Source organism: Triturus cristatus, chromosome 4_1, assembly GCF_964204655.1.
Source record: "Triturus cristatus chromosome 4_1, aTriCri1.1, whole genome shotgun sequence".
Classification (NCBI taxonomy): Eukaryota; Metazoa; Chordata; class Amphibia; order Caudata; family Salamandridae; genus Triturus; species Triturus cristatus.
Window position 1 is genome coordinate 323,189,971 of NC_140585.1, and position 23,301 is coordinate 323,213,271.

The 23,301-nt window shown below is 43.7% G+C and overlaps 1 protein-coding gene across 2 annotated transcripts in view; it reads left to right on the forward strand.

Moving 5' to 3' along the window:
* The window catches only part of LOC146854875 (sodium- and chloride-dependent GABA transporter 2-like), a 494,662-nt gene that overhangs the window by 420,761 nt on the left and 50,600 nt on the right, over window positions 1-23,301 (forward strand). For both annotated transcript variants that reach the window (XM_085652278.1, XM_085652279.1), the window contains one exon: window positions 3,975-4,112. In XM_085652278.1, the coding sequence (XP_085508404.1) occupies window positions 3,975-4,112 (138 nt within the window). The remainder of the gene's footprint in view (window positions 1-3,974; window positions 4,113-23,301) is intronic.

The following is a 23,301-nucleotide window of genomic DNA, read 5'->3' on the forward strand; positions in this document are numbered from 1 at the left end:
CAGTAAGGAACTGTTTCCTAAACAACACAATTCAGCACAGGATACGCAGTGATATTCACAGCATTATATTCTGCCCGTGCTCCATGAGAAGAAGAATGTGGGTTCAATTCCTGAACCACAGGAAATGGTACTGTGTTATCAGGAACATAGTTGCCATGTACTAAAAGTAAACGTATGATCAACATTATAATTAATGTTAGAAGGCACATGTCTCCAGTAGCAATCCAGAAATGAGACCACGGTGAAAAAAAGGGATCTGTCACTGATTGATTCGCTGAAGGAGGGATGGTTATTTTTCTTATTTCACAATTGGTATCAGAGTAATTTTAATTTAACACAGTTTCCTGCAGTGGTAACCTCAATTGATGTTGGTTCTGTTGGTGGTTCATAATAAATCATCTTTGCAGAGGTTGAAATTTTGCAGCACAAGAGTCGCTTGTTGAAATTTACACTTGGCCCGGCTGGAGACACAGCAGGGTTATCAGTGCGTGGAATGGGGCTTAGGATATCACCATGTCTGTACTCTTCTTGGGTTAGATCCTCCGGAGAAGAGAGAGAATTTGATAATATACTCTGGAGCCACTTAAGTGTCAATGGAAATCTGGTGAACAGAATCGGCAAGATAATATTTTTAATGTGAATGATCAACACCTTCTTATTCTTTTTCACACTAGTAACCACAGCATGATTAATATCTGAGTGCTTTTGACCCCAAGAACTAGATATGTGGTCCTTACGATGGTGCAAAGAATTTCTTGTCAGGGATTCTTGCCTGAACCAGCCACTCATCAGCAGCATTAGTAACTTTATTTTCATTAGTGGCAGCGTCAGAGTTATTAACATTAGATAATTTAGATCTAGTTTCTTAAACAGTCTGCAGCAGATTGAAGTAGAAAAGAGCATGAGGTGTTTTCAACACTGTCACCTTTCTAGGGACATACATTTGTATACCGAATAGTAACTTGTATGGGGTGTAATTATTTAATACGTTCTGAGCTCCATAAAGGCTAAGTAGCTTGGTCAATCCTGTATCCAATACCCTAGCTGTCAAGACTTGTTTTGAACATGCTATTAGATTGTTCTACTATGTTCTACTATGCCCTTCAATTACAGCTGGAATGGGTGTGAATATTGCAGTTGTACACCCAGAGCAGACATAGCTTCCATAAATGTCTTAGCAATGAATGCAATACCATCGCCTTAATGAAAAGTATGAATTGTTACCATTGCTACTAGGCATTCTTGTGGGCATTCGATTGGGGCAGTGTCAAGGCTCATATTGATATGGCTGGGTCCAAATTGAGGTGCATGGTGAGCAAAAAATGATGGAATAGGATGCGTCCCGAGGGATTGCCAGTGGCTGAGAATAATTCAAGCAGTTCATCCATCACCTTGTTGCAGTTGACACCCTAAGTGCAGTGGGTTTGCCAAGACTTGGGTCCGGTACTTGCTGTGCCACTGGAATCAAGCCACACCTGACTGGTGAGCCTTTATTAGGGCAAACCCAGTCCTCGGTTCCTTGTATTCCAATTTAGAGATGACCAGGTTTGGCACATCAGGTTGGACTGTTCCCATCGGAGCAGGTCAAGATTGATTTGCATATGGCTGGATCCAAACTGAGGTGGCATGGTCAGTGAAAAATGATGGATTGGGATGCGGCTTGAGCGATTGCCAGAGGCTGAGATTACATTCAAGCATTGCATCCATCACCTTGTTGTTGTTGCAGTTGATGCTCTAAGTGTGATGGGTATGCTCAGGCATGGGTCTCATACTTACTGTGACCCTGGAATCAAGCTATACCCGGCTGAGGAGTCATAATGAAAGGTGAAACCGGTACTAGTTTGCTTGTATTCCAGTTCAGAGAGGACCTGGCTTGGCAGTTCAAGTGGGACAGATCCCATTGGAGCAGGGTCAAGACTAAGTTGCATATGGCTGAGTCCAAACCGGGGTGGTATGGTGTGTGAAACAAAATGGGTTGGGAAGCAGTACTAAGTGATTGTCAGTGGCTGAGATTATTTCAGGCATTGCATCAATCACTCAGTTGTTGCAGTTGACACCCTAAATGCAATGAGTATGCGCAGACGTGGGTCCCGTGTGCACTGTGCCACTGGAATGAAGCTTGACTTGTCTGATGAGCCTGTATAGTGGGTGGATTGCATGCACAAAGTGCTCACGGAGTCAAGTGCAACTCCCCCTAAAGTGGCCCAAATAAGCTGAAATTAGTCTGGATTGTTTCTTTTCTGGCTCAGTGGGGATCTGGGCTGACAGTTCTGGCCGGGCTGTTCATATTTGCGCAGGACCAATGGTGAGCTGCATGGGGCTGGTTTTTGTTTGAGGTGGCTTGGTAGGCAAAAAACGGTGGCCATGAATTCACTTGACTGAGATAAAGTCAAGCATTCCATCCATCACCTATTGTGTTTTCATGGTGTGTCGACCATAGTGTCATGGTGTGCCCAGGCATGGCTCTATTTCTCACTGTGCCACTAGAACCAAGCTGCACTCTACTGAAGAGGCCCAACTAAACTCAAACCAGTCTAGGGTTGCTTGTGCTGTGGTCCAGAAGGAATCTTGTCTGACAGTTTGGTGTGGGCTATTCATATTGGAGCAGGACAAAAGCTGATTTGAAAATGGTTTAATATTATTATGGAACAATTGAAGAAGCATACTAATAATTAGTTTGGGATTCGTCTTTAAAATCAAAGGGTGCATGATGTCACTACTGCTACCCCTGGTAAATGTGTGACTATTTCCCACGTGTTGCATCTGTAGTACTGTTTTTAAATTATGCAGTGTGTCATGTTGACTGTGCATAGACGTGTTTGGCACAATATTGTGCAGCACTGGTTGGAACAGTCATGTTTTAAGACCTCTTCATTGCTTTCCCAAATTGTGTCAGTGTTGCTTTGGGACCTGAACGCTGCTAATGTTGTGATACACAATACACTTTGCTGAAAATATTATGCTGCTGTCCATCGAGAGATACACTTAGAATTATGCAGGGCTAACTACATGCAACCTCTGTCATGTGACAATCTTGAACATTAAAAGGAAAAGGTAATTTCACAGTAGTTTAAGAAATATGCAACAGAATTCTGATAGAAGAAAGAAATCAATATGGTGCTATCATTTTTACGTGGGGCTTTAAACATGGGAGGACCCCAATGCTTAATTTGTGCTGTTGAGTTTTGTTGATGAACACAAGCACTCATTTCTAAAGACCGGTACCAGACTCAGAGCAAGTGATAGAAAGGCAGAAAAAGGAGCAAAAAAAAAGAGAAAGATAGGAAAACAGACCCAAATAGAGAAAGCATGGATGAAAAAGAACATTGGGGAGTGAGATAAAGCAACACAATGTGTAAGGAGGTGGAAAAAGGAGGTGTGAGGTGGAATCAAGAGTAAGCAGCCTTGGTATTCAGTAGCTCCCGCAGTGGGCTTCTCATAAACACTGAGGGCCCGATTCACAGAACTAACTTAAGACAAAATCCTAAACTTACTACTTTTGGTATTCACAGAAGTTAGGATTTTGTCTTAAGTTTGTCGTAAGACAAACTTAAGACAGACTTAAGACAGACTTAAGACAGACTTAAGACAGACTTAAGACAAAATTAAGACAGACTTAAGACAGACTTAAGACAGACTTAAGACAGACTTAAGACAAACTTAAGACAAACTTAAGAAAAAATCCTAACTTACGTCTGTCTTAAGTCTGTCTTAAGTCTGTTTTAAGACAAAATACTAACTTCTGTGAATACCAAAAGTAGTAAGTTTAGGATTTTGTCTTAAGTTAGTTCTGTGAATCGGGCCCTCTGACACTGCACCTTTTTCTTATTTTTTATTTTTACACATTGAGCACTTGGCTCAGTAAAGTCTCAGTGTCGATTTACAAGCTTACTTGAACACTATTCAAGCACACCTCAATGACTGCTAAACAGTGAAGACATGTTTTAACAACTGAACTGAACTTCTCTTCCCAGTTTGCCGGTGTGGAGGGACTGGTTACTGCCATGATCGACATGTATCCTAACATCTTTCGGCAGAAGCATCGCAGGGAACTACTTATCCTGTTCATCGCCATCTTCTCATACCTGATTGGCCTTGTAATGCTCACTGAGGTAAGATGGTGGAGGGATGTGTAGGGATGATCTAAGACCCTATCACACAATGTACCGGAGAGGTGCAGTGAGCATGTGTTCCCACCTTCTTAGCTCCATGGCACCTTAATATTACAAAAGGAGCTGCTGTATATTATATCTTGCTCTGGTACAAATGTAGCACCAGCATAATCCTAAGAAGGTGTCCCCTTATTTGCAATGAGGGTGTGGCCTCATGCACATTAAGGAATACATTGCCTCGGTGCCTGCACTGTATTATAGAAATAATTGATTGAAGGTAATCAAGTAATATTGAAGAACAGCATTGTAAGTAATTTAAAAAAAGTATGTAACTGCCTGTGGGAATTTTGTTCAGAGTAAAGTGGAAGAGTGTGTGAGACAGCGTAATTCATATGAGCTTTTAGTTGCTTCATCAACCGTATCGGGCTCATACCTTTCTAATAGCAAGGGAGTCCGATTTATATAAATCATGTTATCTAAATTGAGTTAAACAAGTATCCTACTCTCAAATAAGACTACCCATCTGTAGGGGGAACTTTGTAGCTTAATAGGATGGGATTGATTTCTGGTAGTGTTCCTACTTCTTAAATCCTGAATGTTCACTGCCCCTAGCCATCAGTGAGGGAGCTGCATCATAGACTTCATTTCTAAATAGCAGACTCCTACTCGCACACGTCCTATGCATACATAAAACCAGATCAAGCGCAAAACCTTCTCCTACATCACCCATAAAGAATGCAACAACCTGTCCCTACCATTAAGAGCCTCCTCTTCACTTTTTAAATTCCACAAGAAGCTGAAGATCTGGCTTTTCTAGTAGTCCAACTAGGCCCTAATTTTCGCTAGCCTCATACCTACTCAGCGCCAGGATACTATGCAAGATGAGAGTGTGCTGTATAGATCTATATAATATGACGTAACATAACATAACAAGTCATCAAAACCTCAAAGGAGCAGAAGTGACACCACTCTTTCTATGACCCTTATCACATCACAATGTTGGCACGAGGTCCCCTTTAATCCCTTCAACAGCCTTCTAAGTGTCATGGACTAGAGGAAGTTCAAGGAGTGGAAAGTACAGAAAGAGACAGTTTACTTTATGTCCTTGAAGCAGACTTTGGTGACCCTAAGACCAAAAATACCAAAGTTAGTGCCAGGGATCCTAAAATGCAAGACAGGACTGGTAGCTGCTGAGTCTGGCTGCAGCTATTTGATGTTCATGACCTGCACAGTTCCCTTGCCATTAACAAACCCCAGCTTCCATAAATTAGAAGCCCTTCTTGCACACATTCTTTCCTCACAAACTCCCACTCACTCCACGGTGCAGCCCTTATATATATTATGTAATTTATAGTTAAGGTACTTATCTGATCAAAAAGCAGCATTTAAAAGAGGAAGAGTGACATTAATGGATTGTTTGGGTTCCAATTCTGGATTGTTGTTGTTGGGAATAGTGTTTTAAGGTGCTACTGTCTAAGGTGGCAACAAAAGAGTATGAACAAGATTAGCCTCCAGTCTGATAATGAAATCCACAGCAAAAATAAAGAAAGGAAGCAAAAAAGGGACTGTTAGAATGTGCTAGTACTGGGAATAGCAAAGGTGTGTAGAGCGCAATAAGTAGTAAGGGGAGTGGGAACCAAAAAAGGAGCAAACAATAAAGGGCCTCATTACGATGTTGGGCGAAGTTTCCTCTGCTCGACATCGTCTTGGTCAAGGGACCGACCGACACCCGGTCTGCAGTCCGATCGACTAATTAGGATGCGACCGAACACGATTGCACGCCTATACAATGGGAGCATGTATTTTGCCCGGAATACATGCTCCCATTGTAAAATAAGAGGTGCAGGTCATCCCTGCACCCTGTGGCAGGCACTACAGGGTGCAGAGATTAACAAGGGGGTACCATAGGGGCCTCCTCGTCCTCCAACTAGAGTCCGTGTACCCATGGGCCCTGCTTGGGGCCCCGAAAGTCGAGTTCCGACAGCCTTTTTGTCTCAGAAAGGCCAGCACACAAAGGCTGTCAAAATCCGATATTGGAATACCTCTGCGGAAAGAGCCACCCTTGGGATTACTGACAGCCTTCTGACTGGCTGACGGACTCTCCAAGCCCGTCGGAAGCCAGTCAGAATGACCGGTCAGATTCCTTTCTGACCGCCTCTATTGTAATGAGGTGGGCAGATAGGAATCCGACCAGCGCATTACGATGCTGTCGGAAGGGCTCTGACTGATGGTCGGAACCTTTTCTGACAGCATCGTAATCGGACCCAAAGTGTGTGGATGCATAGCACGGTAAAAGAGCTAATCACAAGTGAAATGCTGAAATAACCAGAAATGTTGCAGGCACCTACTTGGTGCCTGTGAGAGTATTATGTACTACTATCACTTCTGTTGCCCCTGAAGTTCCGCCGCTCACCCTGGTGGACTCAATATGTTTCCTATACTATTTAAATGTGGACAGATTCCACAGGTTCCACGCTTGACCCCTTCTGATCTTATATGAATGAAGTATTGAACCTTGGACCCCAATTTGTAATTGAGTGATCCTGTAAGGAAAAAACAACCTTAAAGAAAGCTAGACGTTTGTCTGGTAAAACACAATGGCAGACGCAGAGTGGTTTGAACATTGGGCCTGCCTTAGTAGGAAACCAGTGTAACCTGCCTATATGTTTCACTATTGAGGAGTGCCAAGGACTCACCAGGATACACTCAGCAGCAGCATTTTACACAACTTGTAGGCTAACCGTATGATAATGGGGAAGGAATAGATAAAGTGAATTTCCCCAGTCCATGCAAGAATTAAAGACCAACTGAACGATGACTTTGCTGCTCTCCAGCACGAGGAGTCTAAGCATTTAAATGGAGCAGAAGCAGGTAGCAAAAATACAAGTGGTTTGTGGTGAAAAGGAAAGAGCATCATCCAAAATAAAAAACCTCAGTCCCTGATGCAGTGATTAGGAATGAGAGAACATCCACGTTTTGGTGGCCACCATCATGAGGATAAGATGAACAGGGGGCTCCCAATGATCAACACTACGTCACACTAATTATGCCCTCTCCTTGAATTCTCCTGTACAGAGATCACATCGCAGTAGGTATGCCCCTTCCCTGACGTATCCTGTCCAGCTAACCCATGGTTACTGCTTGGCTAGTAGATGTAGTCAGTGTTTTGGGAAGTGGTGCTTATAGTAGGGCCTGTGGTAGGAGTCCATATATTAACAAAATTAATTATACATTTTAAAATTGTCTGCATGATGGTAGATGCACATCATTTAATAGGGACTTTGTTGAGGAAGAGTAAACGTTGGAGTAAAACAAGTTTACCAGATGTTTTTGTTTTTCTATGTTACATACTTTTTAGGTTTCGCCTACCCAGCGTTTGTGCTGTGCTTTTGAAATTTATTGTATTTAATATAAATCTTAAATGGAATTCCCATCCCACCTCCTTGCTTTCCTTGCTTTTCATTGGTTCCTGTGATTGCCGCTTAGATTTCCTCCATTTCTATTGGTTGTATCATACTGTTTCCTGCATTTACCAATGCTTGTTCCTGTACTCCTCGTGTGTTTCTGTTATCATTCTCCCACTGCTGGAGTACTATTTCCATCCATCTTGCTGGAGCTATTTTTTTTGCTATCAATCCATCATTGCCCTTCCTCTGTAGCTCTTGCACTGGTCTTCCTTTCCCCTACTTCTCTTTCATTCATTCTCATTGTCTGCTTCCCACGTTTTGTTTTCTATCCTCACTCTTTCTGTGCACCAATATCCTCAGCAGCCTTCCAATGTATCACTTTCATCAGACCCCTTCCCTCCCACCACCTTACTCTCAACTGCTTTGAAATAGCCTCCACTGTCTTCACTTATACTCCTCATGTGCGAAAAGACAGCTTCCCATCAGCTGATGGGCCCATACAAAGAAAATTCATGTGTTTAAGGCACACTGCTTTCATTTTATTAGGCCATAGCCCAAAACGACTATCTGCTATGTTCCAATCAGAGCTGCTTCAACACTGTCCTAAGCTAGCTGTTATTCTGTTCTTTTCTTTCAATACATGCGATGGGGCCGAATTCCATATCTTATTTTTGCCTAGGGTTGTCTGGTCGATGGTCTTTGTTGCCTTCTAAGAAGTGTGGAGGGAAGAAAACAATTTATGTTATCCTTTCCCCTCCCCATTGTCCCAAACAACTTCGAACTCCAAATTTAGGTTTTGGTTAATTTATTACAAAGCCAGAAACAACAGAATATAGACACACCTCAGAATCAAGGTGTAAAGATACATAAAAACTAATACAGAACCCAATCTACGAATATAGTTCATAGGGCACAATAGGCACAGAACAATGAATTCCAAAATTAGAACACAGCTGAGTATAGATACTGTGTCCAAATCCCTTTTAATTTATATTTCCAAATTACAGAATAATCTGTCCCTACTCTACTTTTAAAGTGGAATCCCTTCCTAATTTCCCAGAAGGATATCCCAAAAGGTGTCAACACATATTGACTTCCTAATAAGTACACTCACGTCAAATGGGTCAAGCAGCGTAAAGCCACAGAGCTCGTTCTAAGATGCTCTTCCTCCTCAGTCATAAGCAGAAGTCCTGCAAATCTGCCCCTATGCCTAATACAAAAAGACAAAGTTGCACCGCTAACGGGTCACATGGTGCATTATTTCTTGAACACCTTCTTGAGTAACTTTCCACAAAGTCCAATTAATTTCACAGCATTGTCCATCGACCTTGGTTCCCAAGTTTCACCAGGCAATGAAGGTGTCCTCCCTTCTCTTTGTCCAAGCTCTTTAAAGGCATTCCGTTCCTCCCATGTATCTCCTTAAACCTAAAATAACAAGGTCAAACTCCTACACCTGCAGTAGGGGTGAAAAGAAAACTTTCTACAGACATACATTTTAATTAGCTCCTAAGAGCAAACAAGGAGAAATGAAACCTTTAAGAAAAACGAAAGTTAGGCCTACAATTCTGGCTAACCTAAGAACGTCCTTTAATGTGCACTTGTTACACAGGCCTTTGTATGAATCTTAAAACAGTAAATACATTTGTTTACCTATTAATCATTATATACGCACACAATTACACGTTTTCTCTAAATACGTGCAAAATACTAATCAATCCTGTTAAAGCGTTACAATTTCACTCTACAGATTCTCACATGAGTATATATAAACTACATGAATATAATGCCAGTCAGTCAGTCAAATAGCTTTATTTCGATAATCAAGTATCATAAAAGCAATTTCATTCATACAAACCAAGAGTAAAAAGATAAAAATGATCATAAAAACAGTAATAAAAACAAGTATATACATTAGATCCAGGGACAATTTAATGGTTAATAAAATAACAGTGATATGCTAGTGCCCGATCCAAGGAATTTCATTTGTATACTTAGTAATTTTTTAGCGCAATATAGTAAGTGAATTTGATTAAAAAAGAGAGTAAAAGAAAGATACTTCTTATACAGGTATTTGATATCATTTAAAGGGATAAAAAGTGAAAGGAAACCAACATAGTGTGATAAATTCACATCTCCTTTTTACACCTCCCTACGTAAAAATTTAGATCTAATAAGCCAGATACAGCCGAGGTACTTTGCCACACCACATACAAAGAGAGCTCTAGGGTCTGATTTCAAGATCTGCAAGGCAGTAATATGAGCTGTGGTGCCCAATTGTCTGCAAATTGGTTGAAGCCACTTAGATCCAACCCTTGAGTATACTGGGCATACAAACATAAGGTGGGCCACGCTCTCTTTTGGTACCTCACAACAAGGGCAGTCCGCGATTGTCTGGCGTGGAGGACTCCATTTTGCAGTAAGCTCACGTACCAAAAGGGAACCGACTCTAAACTGTATGTAGAGTGCCCTATCTCTTGGGATTTGAATAAAATCTAGATACGGCTCTAAAAATATGTGTTTAAGCTGGAAAAATTAATCTGCCATCCTCCCTAGATTTGGATTACTGAGTTCCTGCATATCAACCCATAGCCAGTAATGCCTTTTTAAGTTCATCCTTATTGGGCGGGTACTGGCCTTCCCAACAACTTCTGAATCCCAATGCGAGCACAAGTTTCTTGACATTATTAAGCCAGCTAACCCTATGATTGCAGTCCAGACCAATTACTTCCTTGAGTGCGGCAGCGTAATTAGTGAGTTCAGCAGTTCGTAGCAGCCGGGCCCAATAAAGCAATGGCCTTGATATTGCAATATCTTTAAAAGAGTGTCTTCCCATGTCACTCATCAAAGGCTTAAGTGGAACATTTCGGGGAAGGCTCACAAGCACCCTCAAGAACGTATGTTCCGAACTGCAAATCACTTGCACATTGTTAAACCCCCACAGTTCCGCACCATAAAGGGCAGAACTTCTTGCCTTTGCTGTATAGATCGTGAGCGCTGGGGCAACGGGTCTGCTACATGAGCGACGATGTTGCCTACCTATTGTCCCAGCCACACGCCTATGGTTTAAGAGCTTCTTGTCAATGTGGGGATTCCACGGCATTGTATCAGAAAGTCGAATACCCAAATAATCAAAAGTACTAACTCTTTATAGAGGTATTCCACCCAGGGAGAAAATATGCCTAAAGGGCTTATAGGGGTTGAATGTCATTAATTTGGTCTTCGTAGTATTAATAATCAACCCCCTTAAAGAGCAAAAGTGATGGAACCTGTCTAAAAGCTTATGCAACCCGACCAGGGTCTTAGAAATCAACAAGGTGTCATCAGCGAAGAGGAGTGTGGGTACCGTGTCTCCTGCCAGGGCTGGGGCGTCGGAAGGGATTTCCTGAAGAAAACTAACCACCCCGTTCACATATAAGGAGAACAGGGTGGGCGCCATGACACAGTCCTGACGTACTCCTCTATTCACTGGAATTCTATCGTCTTTTTGTTCTTGTGCCCCCCATCTCACTTGGGCATAATTGCCCATGTGCAATCGGACCATATATATAATGCACCCCTTACAAATTTGAGAGCGTTGAACTCTCTATCAGTTCCGCCCTCTGATGACAAGTGTCATCAAACACAACATTCCCTACTATGTTCTCCTCTCAGAAAAGACCGACCTAAACAGAAGTTGTAGCCTGTCTAACGTTGACAACCTTCTAATTTTTACATCATTCAAAACCACTCCCAAACTTGGTCTCATTGCACCAAACACATCTCCAATAATTACTCATGCACTTCTGCCACTTTTTTTTCTATGTGATTGTTTCCCTTCCAATGGCCACAAATCTTCCACATGGAATATTTTTGGAAATACCACGGCCAAATAACATGTTCCATACCAATTTGGAGGCAATCGAACATACGCATTTTTTCCACATACGAAATACACATAAGGCCCTATGGTCAATTTATCCAATAGCGCCTTCTTTATTGATTCTTCAATCAGAAAAATATGCTCGAATTCACTCTCTCCTACAAATATCTTATGATAATATGTCTGTGGTTGTCTGTTACATAATTTCCCTCTCTGCTGCAAATCTAAAGCAATTGGACCAGAACTTCCCTTTGCCTTATGATATAACTCTTCTTGGGTCCATGGAATCACCTCATGCTTGGGGTTAGGCATAAATAATGCCTGGCTATGTCTATCGTCTATTTGGTCCACGAATTTCATTTCTATGTCAGATAACATACAGGTCAAATAGTGTCTATGGGCATATGCTGTGTCTAAAGTTATTGTGGGCACAAAATACTTTGACATCCTGTCCTTCTTCTTCTAATAATCATATTTGTTCAAATATTTTGATACAGGAACCTCAGAGAGCACTTCATCTTAATTAGAGAAGTAGTACTCAAAATGGGCTTTACCATAGAACATACTCAACAGCACACTACACGTGATGCCATAAGTCAGGGGTAAATGATGATATCTAATACCCTTCTCCACTGATGCTGGCAACTGTATACACACATAGCAATCCTTTGCTTCCATCGTGTCCACATACTCGCACAACAACCTTGAGTATGCATTCTGAGTAAAGTCACCCTTAGAAAGGTCTACGTGTAATAGACGACTAGTTCCTCCTATCATCTCCTCATCTGATTCTGATACACCCTCCCTTATTTCTGGTGTAGAAGATGTAGGTGTCCCTTGTTCCTCTTCTTCCATGACATTGGACTCGACTATGGACGTGATAATCGCTACTGTAATAACTACGATTACCCCTACTATGAGTGTGCCTGTCATGCATTTCTTCCTATGGCTCAAATTTCCCGACTCGATTGTAAGAAAGTTCTCCAATTTAGTGCAGGGATGAAATAACAACGTCTCTTCACTTCTTCTTAGGAGTTTTGAACACAAAGTTCTTATTAGCTTCCCTTTGGATGTCTAGAATTCTTCCATATTCAGTTCGACAATGATAATCCAAAGTTTATGAATTGCCATCCTATCCCTCCTTCTTCTTCTACTGATAAGTCCCTATATTTATTCTTCTACCACTCAGGCCTAGGTTATCTTCTTTTTTTAACAATGTTCATATAGTGTCTTGTCCTTTATTCAGTACAGTTTTCATCATAGATTATATCAGTGCCCAAAGCATCAACAACGAGTTCCAACATTTCCATCCGAAACACTGCCAGTTCTTGGACTGAAGGCTGGCGGCCAAACTTTGGGAATGTAAGTTGATGTAGGATCAGGAGTCTCAATCCACATGGTGGATCAGGTACCGTCAGGGTCAAAATCCTGAGAGCCTCGACTGCAGGAACCAACATTTCAATCTCAATCATCAAGGTGGTCTCTCCGCGTCTCACTCTCCGGAGCCTCAGCCTCCCAGGTTTCCTTGGTCTCAGCATCTATGACTAGGTATGTCCACTTGGGAGCTGCGTAATTTCCACACAGCACTCGTTCTCTTTTTGATCGCCTTGGGTCCTCTTAACTTGTTTCTGCCTCACTTTGCTCAGTCAGTCAGTCAACAATAGCTTTATTCGGTTAATAATTAAAACCATCAAAGCATACAGAAAATTTCATTTGCAAATAGTTACAAATAAAGATAATTAACAAAGAAAATACAAACAGTGCAAAATACGCAAATATACAAAAAAAATAAGTTTAAACAGAAAATTGGCGAGAGTGAACATTAAGAGATTAAAACAGGCCAAAATTTAAAAGACTATTTCATGATTTCAAAAGAAAGAAGATAAAAAGGCCTGGTCTCGGTCTCTCGAACATTATAAAAAGAATAGAGCTAAAATATATTAGGTTACATTCGATTTCTACTTCGAATAGCCCCTGAAAGATAACTGGCAACTCCAAAACAGACAAAAGGAGAACCCAGCATTTGCAAAAATACCAAGGCGGGCCTTACTTGGTCAAAGTGGCAGTTCCTAAAAATAGGGCAAATAAATTTCTTACGTAACAGAGTGTAAAATTTACAGCAAAAAATCATATGCAGCGTATTTTGTTCAGAGGCGTTATCACATGGACAAGGGCCCAAAGTGCCCTCTTTAAAAAAGCCCTTCGGGTGTGCTAGGAGCCAGGGTAACATGTCATGTTTAAACCTAATCAGTAAAAACAAATGAAAAGGGTTATTTATATAAGTCAAGTATGGCTGAATCTCATTGCCCATACTTAACATGACAAATCTTCTAACAGACGGTTTGCACACTTCCACACCTTCTCTCTGCAACTTTGCCCTGCACATGAACTGAGACTTTAAGTCTTTTATTTTCAATTTGGACAGCTCACATGGTCTCACAAATAATTCTGGGCATCCAAGGGTCTCCATATGAGATTTAATATATCGTAGCCAGGGAATGCACATGGCTTTATCGAGGACCAGACAATCTTGTATAATGAGCTGGTTTAGGGTTGGTGGGTGCTGCGCCCAAACCCTTAGCCAACCCATTAAAGGGGCAACAGCAATCTGGTCCACTAAATACTCGGCCCCCAAATCCTCATGAATATTAAAAATAGAAGTAGAAACAGGCAATGACAAAAGTTTCCGGAAAAAGGCATTTTCGATTAGTTGAATCTCTACTGCGGATGCATAGCCCCAGACCTCACTGCCGTACAGGGCCATAGGCACACACTTAGCGTTGTATATTTTCAGGATCGCAGGCAAGGGCCTGCATCCCAGCCGTTTTGCAAAGCCCAACAACGCTCCAGTTGCCCTGGCGAGGATATTCTGTTTCAGCGCGCGTTGCGCGACCCATGATCCTCGATCATCAAAAGTGACCCCCAAATATGGAAAGGTCTGGACTTTTGTAAGCACCTGCTTATTGCAGAAGAATTTAACCTTTTTTGCAGCTCCATCACCTATTGTCATAGAATGGGATTTCTTAAAATTTATTACTAAGTCCAAAGAGACCATAAAATCATTAAAACCATTTAAAAGGGCTTGAAGGCCTCTTGCAGTTCTAGCCAATAAGACCGTGTCATCCGCATACAACAACGCGGGAATCAACTTAGTACCTACTCTAGGGATGTCTTTACAAGATGAAGACAAAGCATCCCCCAGGTTATTAATATAGAGTGAGAAAAGCAGGGGGGCAAGAATGCACCCCTGTCTCACCCCACGCTTCACCTGCCAGGCATCAGTTAGATTCCCGTCCTTATTATAACGGACCGCCGCAGTAGTATCTTCGTGTATAAGTGCCAAAAAGGAAATCAGCACAGGGTCAAGACCCATAGTTGCCAGGGAAGCCCAAAGTTTTTGGCGGTTAACCAAATCAAAAGCAGTCGATAGGTCCATGAATGCTAAATGTAGGACCCCCTGCTTCGCAATCGTGTACTTCCCAATGATGAGATGCAAATTAAGGCATTGGCCAACCGTGCTCATTCCCTTTCTGAAACCATACTGTAGGTCCGAAATTATGGAGTTATCCTCCAACCATGATGTTAACCGTGCTAGGACAACTTTACCCATTATTTTTGTTGCGGAGTCAAGAAGAGAAATAGGCCGGTAACATGCCGGATCCTCTCTTGCACCTTTTTTAAAAATTGGTACTATCACGGCCTTACCCCAAGAACGAGGGACACCCTCCTTTGCTGCCGCATTAAAAACTAAGGTTAGGAGTTTCGCCCAGTAAATAGAATCTGCCTTGTACAAATCCGCCGGGACACCATCGGGGCCGGGTGCTTTGCCCTTTGCCATTGATTCAATGGCGTCATGAACTTCCGTCTCAGTAAAATTAATTTTCGATGACAGATTTGTATCCCCAAAATTTACCGGATTCTGGTCAGGAATCTCAGAATAAAGCCCACTAAAATGAGACACCCATTTATCTGGGGCAATAAGACAATCGTTTATAGTGTTTTCCATTTCATTAAAAAGTGGGCTGTTAATTACTTTCCAAAATTGGGAACTACTTTTTAAGACACTAGCGTCTGACAATTCTTCCCACGCCAATTTTTTCAGGCAAGATTTCCTTGCCTTTAGTGCTTTCTTGAAGGATCTTCTTGCCTCCACAATCCTACTGGTATCTTTAGCGCCGTCTTTTAAGGCCAGTAAGAGAGTAGAGTGCGCGCTACTACATGCCTGATCAAACCAGTTTTTATGCTTCTTAGGTCTGGGTTTCCCTACGAGAGTTAAATTGTCCATAACCTGGCTGGTTATTCGCTCAAAGGCACCAAGAATATCCCCTGGTTTAGATTCTATCGCTAGGCATATATTAAAATCCTCCAGATTACTGTGATACAATTTCTCAAGAAAATCACTAGGAGTAATAACCTCCCATCTCAAACGAGTTCCCTGTTTAATGGGGACTATATTTGAATTAGAAATTGTAGACATATGAATAGGCCTAAAGATATCATTAATATTTAATTCCAAAGATAGTGGGTTATGGTCACTAAGAACATTAGCCGTGACACAAAAAGGTCCAATCAGTCCCTTCATAGTACAGGAAATTAATATATGATCAATGATACTGTTGTTACCATGACCAGTGAATGTAGGCACAGGAGATACTAAATTCTGCAATGGCAAAAATAAATTAAAAGCAGAAACAATACTGTCTAGAAACATCCCACCTTTTGAAAAATCAAAAAGGGCTTCCTCCTGCGGGCAATAAGCCTGCTCAAAGTTTCCAAAGCAATTAGATTGTCTTAAATGAATATTAAAATCGCCAAACACTAACAAATAATAAGGGGTAACATTATTTGCATCGAAATCCTCTAAAAAGGTAAATAAAGCCTTTAAATGCTCCAATTCGTCCGTCCTCGTAAATGAGTTATAAAAGTTCACAACTAACATTGATGGGAGGTTGACACCTACAACCTTAACCGCCAATATATAGGGTGAACTAGTCTTAACAAGTTCTGTGCTATACAATAGCTTAAGACTAAATAATAACAAGAGACCACCACTGGGTCTCCCCGAGGAAGAAGGGGCAGCATATTTAATAAAAGACTGGAACCCATCCAAGTAAAAGGGATCTCTGGCTTCCCACGTCTCTTGTAAAGCAATTATATGGTAGGAAGAGAGAAATGACTTCCAAACTGTATCCTCTCTTTTTGTTCTCAACCCCGCTATATTCCATGACAAGGCAGTAACCCTATTTGTTAATACACTGGCCACACTATTATCCATAGCCATAGGTTGGTTAGGGGAGTCCGTAACCACCTCCCTGGTCAGAAGCCTTACAGGCGGATAATTAAGTGTGCCAGCGGAAGCGTTAACTTTATTATCTGGAGTAAATTTAATTTTTAGCTGATTAATACCCTTGCCCCGATCAGTCAATCGGGTAACGGGACTAACACCCAAACCATAAAAACCTGTATTATCAATTGCAGGCATCGCACTTCCATCATTCTCCAAACACACTCCACTGACTTCAATATCCATAGACTGACTGTGCGCAACATGAAGTCAGTCATTTGTGTCCAGAGAACTAAGGACCTCATATCTGTTACTCAAGGCCAATGGTCTAATCGCAGGGACAGGTTGGGCATTGTAGCCACTATTCCCGCCCCGTCTCTGTAAGTGAGGTGGATAAAAGAACCCCAAGGGGAGGATGTTCACATAATCATCGTGTAATCTAGATGTTCCTGCCTGCCTAAAGATATTAGCTACCAAATCTGGAGAGCTAAAACTCACAACTACACAGTCACCCTTAAGTGTCTTATTTAACTTCCCCACCCAGGGAACCCTTCTTACCATTTTAAAACACTTAAAAAGGTGGCTCCCCAAAACTGTCTTTTCAGCTAAAAAATGTAGGGCCTTATTCCTCAAAGAAGACCAATTTTCTTCCTTCCCATCAGTAGATGGAGGGACATTTGCCAGAATAACAGTATATGGACAAGCCTCTGGTGGCAAATGCAAAGGATATTCTTTGGATCCCTGTGAGGGGGGCGAGCTTACTCTCCTAGGGACATCCCGAGAGCTCACGTTAACACCCCCCGGTGGATCAACAGGTGGTGCAGCAGCCACTGTAGATTGGTTAGTAACACCTACAGTGGTAAATATCATGGAATCAGCTAGGTCGGATACTCTGGAAATAACTCCTGCTAGGGTGGGTTTCTCCAGTGGATTACGAGTGTTTAAGTTTGTTTCCTGACCAGCTATATGACGCTCAATCGAAGTAAGTCTATTCTCAATATTATCCAGTCTATTCAAAACCGGAGTCAAAGAAACCTTCAATTGCTCATCCATAAGCTTTAAAACATCAATCAAATTAAAACCAGCAGAAACAACAGGAACCTGGGCAACATTCGCAACTGCCCCAATCGACTTATTCCCCTGTGCCAAAGGGGCCAATGTAGAAACCTGTGGAACTAACTCAACAGCAGACTTTACAGTCCTAGGTTGTTTAACTTTTGGACGCGTTCCATTTGGACCCTTGGTCGCTTTTCTTTTACCAGTTTTTAAGTTAGTAGTGGCAGACATTGATACTCGAGATTGACCAGAGCGAGTAGTTCGAGGGGAGAGATGAAGATCATCAGTACAATCTAGTACAGAAGGAACAACAATGTCTCTCACTTCTAATGCAGTCTCCACAATAGATGGACAGCTAGGCAAGCTCACATCAATGACATTAATAGGGGCAGTCAATTGTGATCCATGGTTAGACGATAGTCCTGGTTCCAGGGAAAGTCTCCTCTCAACACTTGCAATTTCTCTGGCAACCACAGTTTCAGCTTTCTTCAAAAAGGCGTCCAAAGTCCCCGCACCCCCCTTGGCCACAGCTTTGTTAAGATTTTTAGCCATGACGGCAAACTAGGCGAACCAGGGGGCAGGGACAACTAACTTAAGCAGTAGTGCACACAAATACTGCTGATGAAATCGTCACAAACCTTGTAAGCAAATATGCACGTAACAGTGCTCCCAATTACCTTCAGAGTTGCAACCCCAGTTGGTAACAATCTCCACGAAGAATCTGGTCGCTGGTAATTTCAGGCCCAAAGTTAGGGGGGTGGCCCAGCCCGGCCTCCTTTGGCCCCTGACGGCCACAGACGGCCCGTCCTTTGCCCGGGCTTAGCCCGGGGCGTCCCGCTCGCGTCCCGCGAAGCGGGTCTCCCAGTAATTTATGGCGCCTCCTGGCGTCACTACGTCGCGCCGCCGCTGAGGCAGCCGGGAAATGCAGTCCCGGGGCGGCGACGCGGAAGATGGCGTTTCCTCTGAGGACTCCTTGACTCTTGGCGGTGTCGGCAGTAATAGCGTGGCGTGGCCCAGCAAGTTTCAGGTAAGTTTTGACAGCCCCCCCGCTCCGCCGGTCTCCCAGTAATTTATGGCGCCTCCTGGCGTCACTACGTCGCGCCGCCGCTGAGGCAGCCGGGAAATGCAGTCCCGGGGCGGCGACGCGGAAGATGGCGTTTCCTCTGAGGACTCCTTGACTCTTGGCGGTGTCGGCAGTAATAGCGTGGCGTGGCCCAGCAAGTTTCAGGTAAGTTTTGACAGCCCCCCCGCTCCGCCGGTCTCCCAGTAATTTATGGCGCCTCCTGGCGTCACTACGTCGCGCCGCCGCTGAGGCAGCCGGGAAATGCAGTCCCGGGGCGGCGACGCGGAAGATGGCGTTTCCTCTGAGGACTCCTTGACTCTTGGCGGTGTCGGCAGTAATAGCGTGGCGTGGCCCAGCAAGTTTCAGGTAAGTTTTGACAGCCCCCCCGCTCCGCCGGTCTCCCAGTAATTTATGGCGCCTCCTGGCGTCACTACGTCGCGCCGCCGCTGAGGCAGCCGGGAAATGCAGTCCCGGGGCGGCGACGCGGAAGATGGCGTTTCCTCTGAGGACTCCTTGACTCTTGGCGGTGTCGGCAGTAATAGCGTGGCGTGGCCCAGCAAGTTTCAGGTAAGTTTTGACAGCCCCCCCGCTCCGCCGGTCTCCCAGTAATTTATGGCGCCTCCTGGCGTCACTACGTCGCGCCGCCGCTGAGGCAGCCGGGAAATGCAGTCCCGGGGCGGCGACGCGGAAGATGGCGTTTCCTCTGAGGACTCCTTGACTCTTGGCGGTGTCGGCAGTAATAGCGTGGCGTGGCCCAGCAAGTTTCAGGTAAGTTTTGACAGCCCCCCCGCTCCGCCGGTCTCCCAGTAATTTATGGCGCCTCCTGGCGTCACTACGTCGCGCCACCGCTGAGGCAGCCGGGAAATGCAGTCCCGGGGCGGCGACGCGGAAGATGGCGTTTCCTCTGAGGGCTCCTTGACTCTTGGCGGTGTCGGCAGTAATAGCGTGGCGTGGCCCAGCAAGTTTCAGGTAAGTTTTGACAGCCCCCCCGCTCCGCCGGTCTCCCAGTAATTTATGGCGCCTCCTGGCGTCACTACGTCGCGCCGCCGCTGAGGCAGCCGGGAAATGCAGTCCCGGGGCGGCGACGCGGAAGATGGCGTTTCCTCTGAGGACTCCTTGACTCTTGGCGGTGTCGGCAGTAATAGCGTGGCGTGGCCCAGCAAGTTTCAGGTAAGTTTTGACAGCCCCTCAGTTTGCTCAGATTCAGAAGTCTCAGAGATGGGCGCAGGATCCCTTTCTGATGTAAGCCTCAGATTCAGTCTCTCTTTTCTCACTGGCCACTCTTCACTTCCAGCCTTGGCTCTTTTCCCCACTCTGTCCTGTTTTTCTACTGTCTGATCGGCTGGATATGATTCTGCTCCGATGACAACATTTCCGTCATCTTCGATGTCCGTGCTAGGATCTAGTGCAGCAGGATCCCCTTCGACTCAAACCAGTGGATGATTCGCTTCCGTAGAAACACTCACAGCTTGGCCTGTCCACTCGTCTGAGTTTTTATTCTCAGTCAACTGTCTTTGATCAAGGGGAGCTGTTTCCCCTGAGGGTTCTAGAACTCTACGGGTGTGTGAGGTGTAGATCCATTTCGGCAAACCTCCACACTTCACAGCTGTACTGGGAACCAGAATCATCTGGTAGGGTCCGCGCCAATGTGCATCAAGGCAACTCTTCCTCATGTACTTTCTGACCAACACCCAGTCCCCCGGCCTAAAGTCATGCAGGAGTTCTCTCAAGGCGGGTGCAGTCACAGTCTCGACCGGGTGAAACACAGAATTAACCACATCAGCCAATCCCTTGTAATAATCAAGAACCAAATCATCAGTGATGTTTATTAATGCTGTTGCTGGCACTGCAGGCAAACGCATCGCCCTACCCATCAATGTCTTTTGGGGGGGATTGTCCTGTTCCCCTATCTGGAGTGCTACACAAACTAATCAGCACCAAGGGTAGCACATCTGGCCATTTCAAAGACGTCGACGAGCAAACCTTTGCTGCTCTCATCTTGATAGTCCCATTTATCTGCTTCACTAGGCCAGATGCCTTCGGTCTGTAACTACAATGCAGTCTCTGATCCACTTGTAAGGCAGCACACAACAGCTTCATGATCTCACTATGAAAGTGAGTTTCTCTGTCCAATTCCAATGAGGTCGGAAATCCGAACCGTGGGATAACCTATCACATCTTCTTGTTAGATACGCCTCTACCCAGCGTGAAAAGACACACACAACCAACAAAACATATCTCAGTCCATTGCACCTGGGCATTTCTATAAAGTTCAACTGCACAACTGCATCAGATTGAAAGGACCTCCTGACCTTCCAATGTGACTCAAAGCAACCACAGTCTTCTTTCCTGCATTCATCTGCTGGAACGTAACACACCTTTGACACACTGCCTCAGCATACACACGAAAACGTGGATTGAACCATGTCTGACGAAACACCCTCACCATAGCATCTCTTCCAAGATGCACTGCTCCATTTATATGCCTCACCATAGGCCTCAATAAGCTGTTAGGTAACACTGTTCTTTCATCTGTTGACACCCAAATGCCATCACCTCTTTTCTCAGGGCCTGCTCTGACCCACACTGCTTCTTCCTCTTCAGGAACCTCTTCTTGGAGTCTCTTAATCTCATTCCAGGTATCAGCTAGAGCCAACATCATGCTGAGCTCGGTCTTTTCTGTCCTCTCTCCCACATATTCTCCATTAAAAATACAAGCATGTATAGCACAAAAACAAGCCACTTCCGTCAGCATAGCGGTTCCCCTGGGTGACAAAATCCTCCCCCTTCCTGTGTGCTGCACATTTCACCACGCTATTTCCTTCAGTTTCTGTAATGCTTCTAACAGTTGTCTCACATATTCCCCATTCCGGACGGGAGATCCTGATGACATTAAGAACCCCCTCTGTGACCATAGCTGCCTGAAGATGAGAACTACTCCAAACCCATTCTGACTGTCTGTGAAGATTGTCACTCGGACTTGGTCAGAGATGAGACATGCACGTATCAGGGCAATAATTTCCGCTACTTGAGCAGAGTATACTCCTCGTAAACAAGCAGCTTCCACAACTCCAGAAATGGTACAACCAGCAAAAGCCACTCTCAAACAACCTTCATTGTATTTTAAACATGAGCCATCAACAAAAAGGACCAGATCAGATTCTGGTAAAGGTTCATAAACAATGTCGGGTCTGGATTTGGTAGAAATCTTCGTCACATCTAGGCAGTCATGCTCTTCACAATTAACTCTGGGCATAGAACTATGCTTCACTCACGGAGCATGCGTAGTTTGCACTACTACGCACTACGCATAATGCACATAGCACAGCGCATAAACTGTGCTACAACACCTGTGCTACAACACGTAGCATAGCAGCAATATCAACAATACCCACAAAGGCTTGGATAAAGCAATTTTACTTGCTAAAAAGCATATAACCAACTCACAAAAGTGAACTGTGAATGAAAATATTAGGCAATGAGAGAGGTGATGATTTTGGGGTCCCCCCTAACCTAGGGGGAGGACCAAGCAGATGCCTTGAACACAAAGAGCATATCATGCTGGTGAACGATTCAGTGGTGGTCCGTTCATCCAAGGACTACCACAAGCACAGTTATGGGCGAAAATACAATCCCAACCAAAGGCCCTGCAAAGCATTATGGGACGAGATTAGCAGTGGGCAGTGAATATTATAGTGTCCAATATCAAAATAATTCTACACAGAGCTGCAGTTCAACTAGTCGTTACTAGATGTCCCTCACGAGTCAAATGCAAAAGCATTGAAATTATTATTACATCAAGCTGCAGTTCCACTAGTCGTTACTAGATGTCCCTCACGAGTCAAATGCAAAAGCATTGAAACCCTTTCATGAAGCTTTTGCATTTGACTTGTGAGGGACATCTAGTAACGACGAGTGGAACTGCAGCTTGATGTAACAATAATTTCAATGCTTTTGCATTTGACTCGTGAGGGACATCTAGTAATGACTAGTTGAATTGCAGCTTTTTGTAGAATTATTTTGATATTGGATACTATAATATTCACTGCCCACTGCTAATCTTGTACCATAATGCTTTGCAGGGCCTTTGGTTGGGATTGTATTTTTGCCAATAACTGTGCTTGGGGTGGTCCTCAGAGGATGGGACCACTGCCAAATCGTTCAAGAAGATGTGCATTTTGTTTTCAAGGCATCTACTGGGTTCTCTTCGTGGTTAGGGAGGATCCCAAAATCATTAACTCTCTCACTGCGTGCTAATTTATCATTTTCACTTTTGTGAAATGATTATATGCATTTTAGCATATAAAGACAGAAATATGTATTTTATCATAATTTGCACTACGCAAGATGCTGTTTGCAATTATTGCTCAGAGCAGAGAAGCACACAGTGCTATCAGCTACGCACTACGCAGTTTGAGGAGTATCTGAATGTAGATCACACTGTACTCTGCGTAGCTACGTGTAGTGCTACTGCGCAAACTATGCCCAGGGTTACTCACAATCTTCTCCTTCACTAGGTG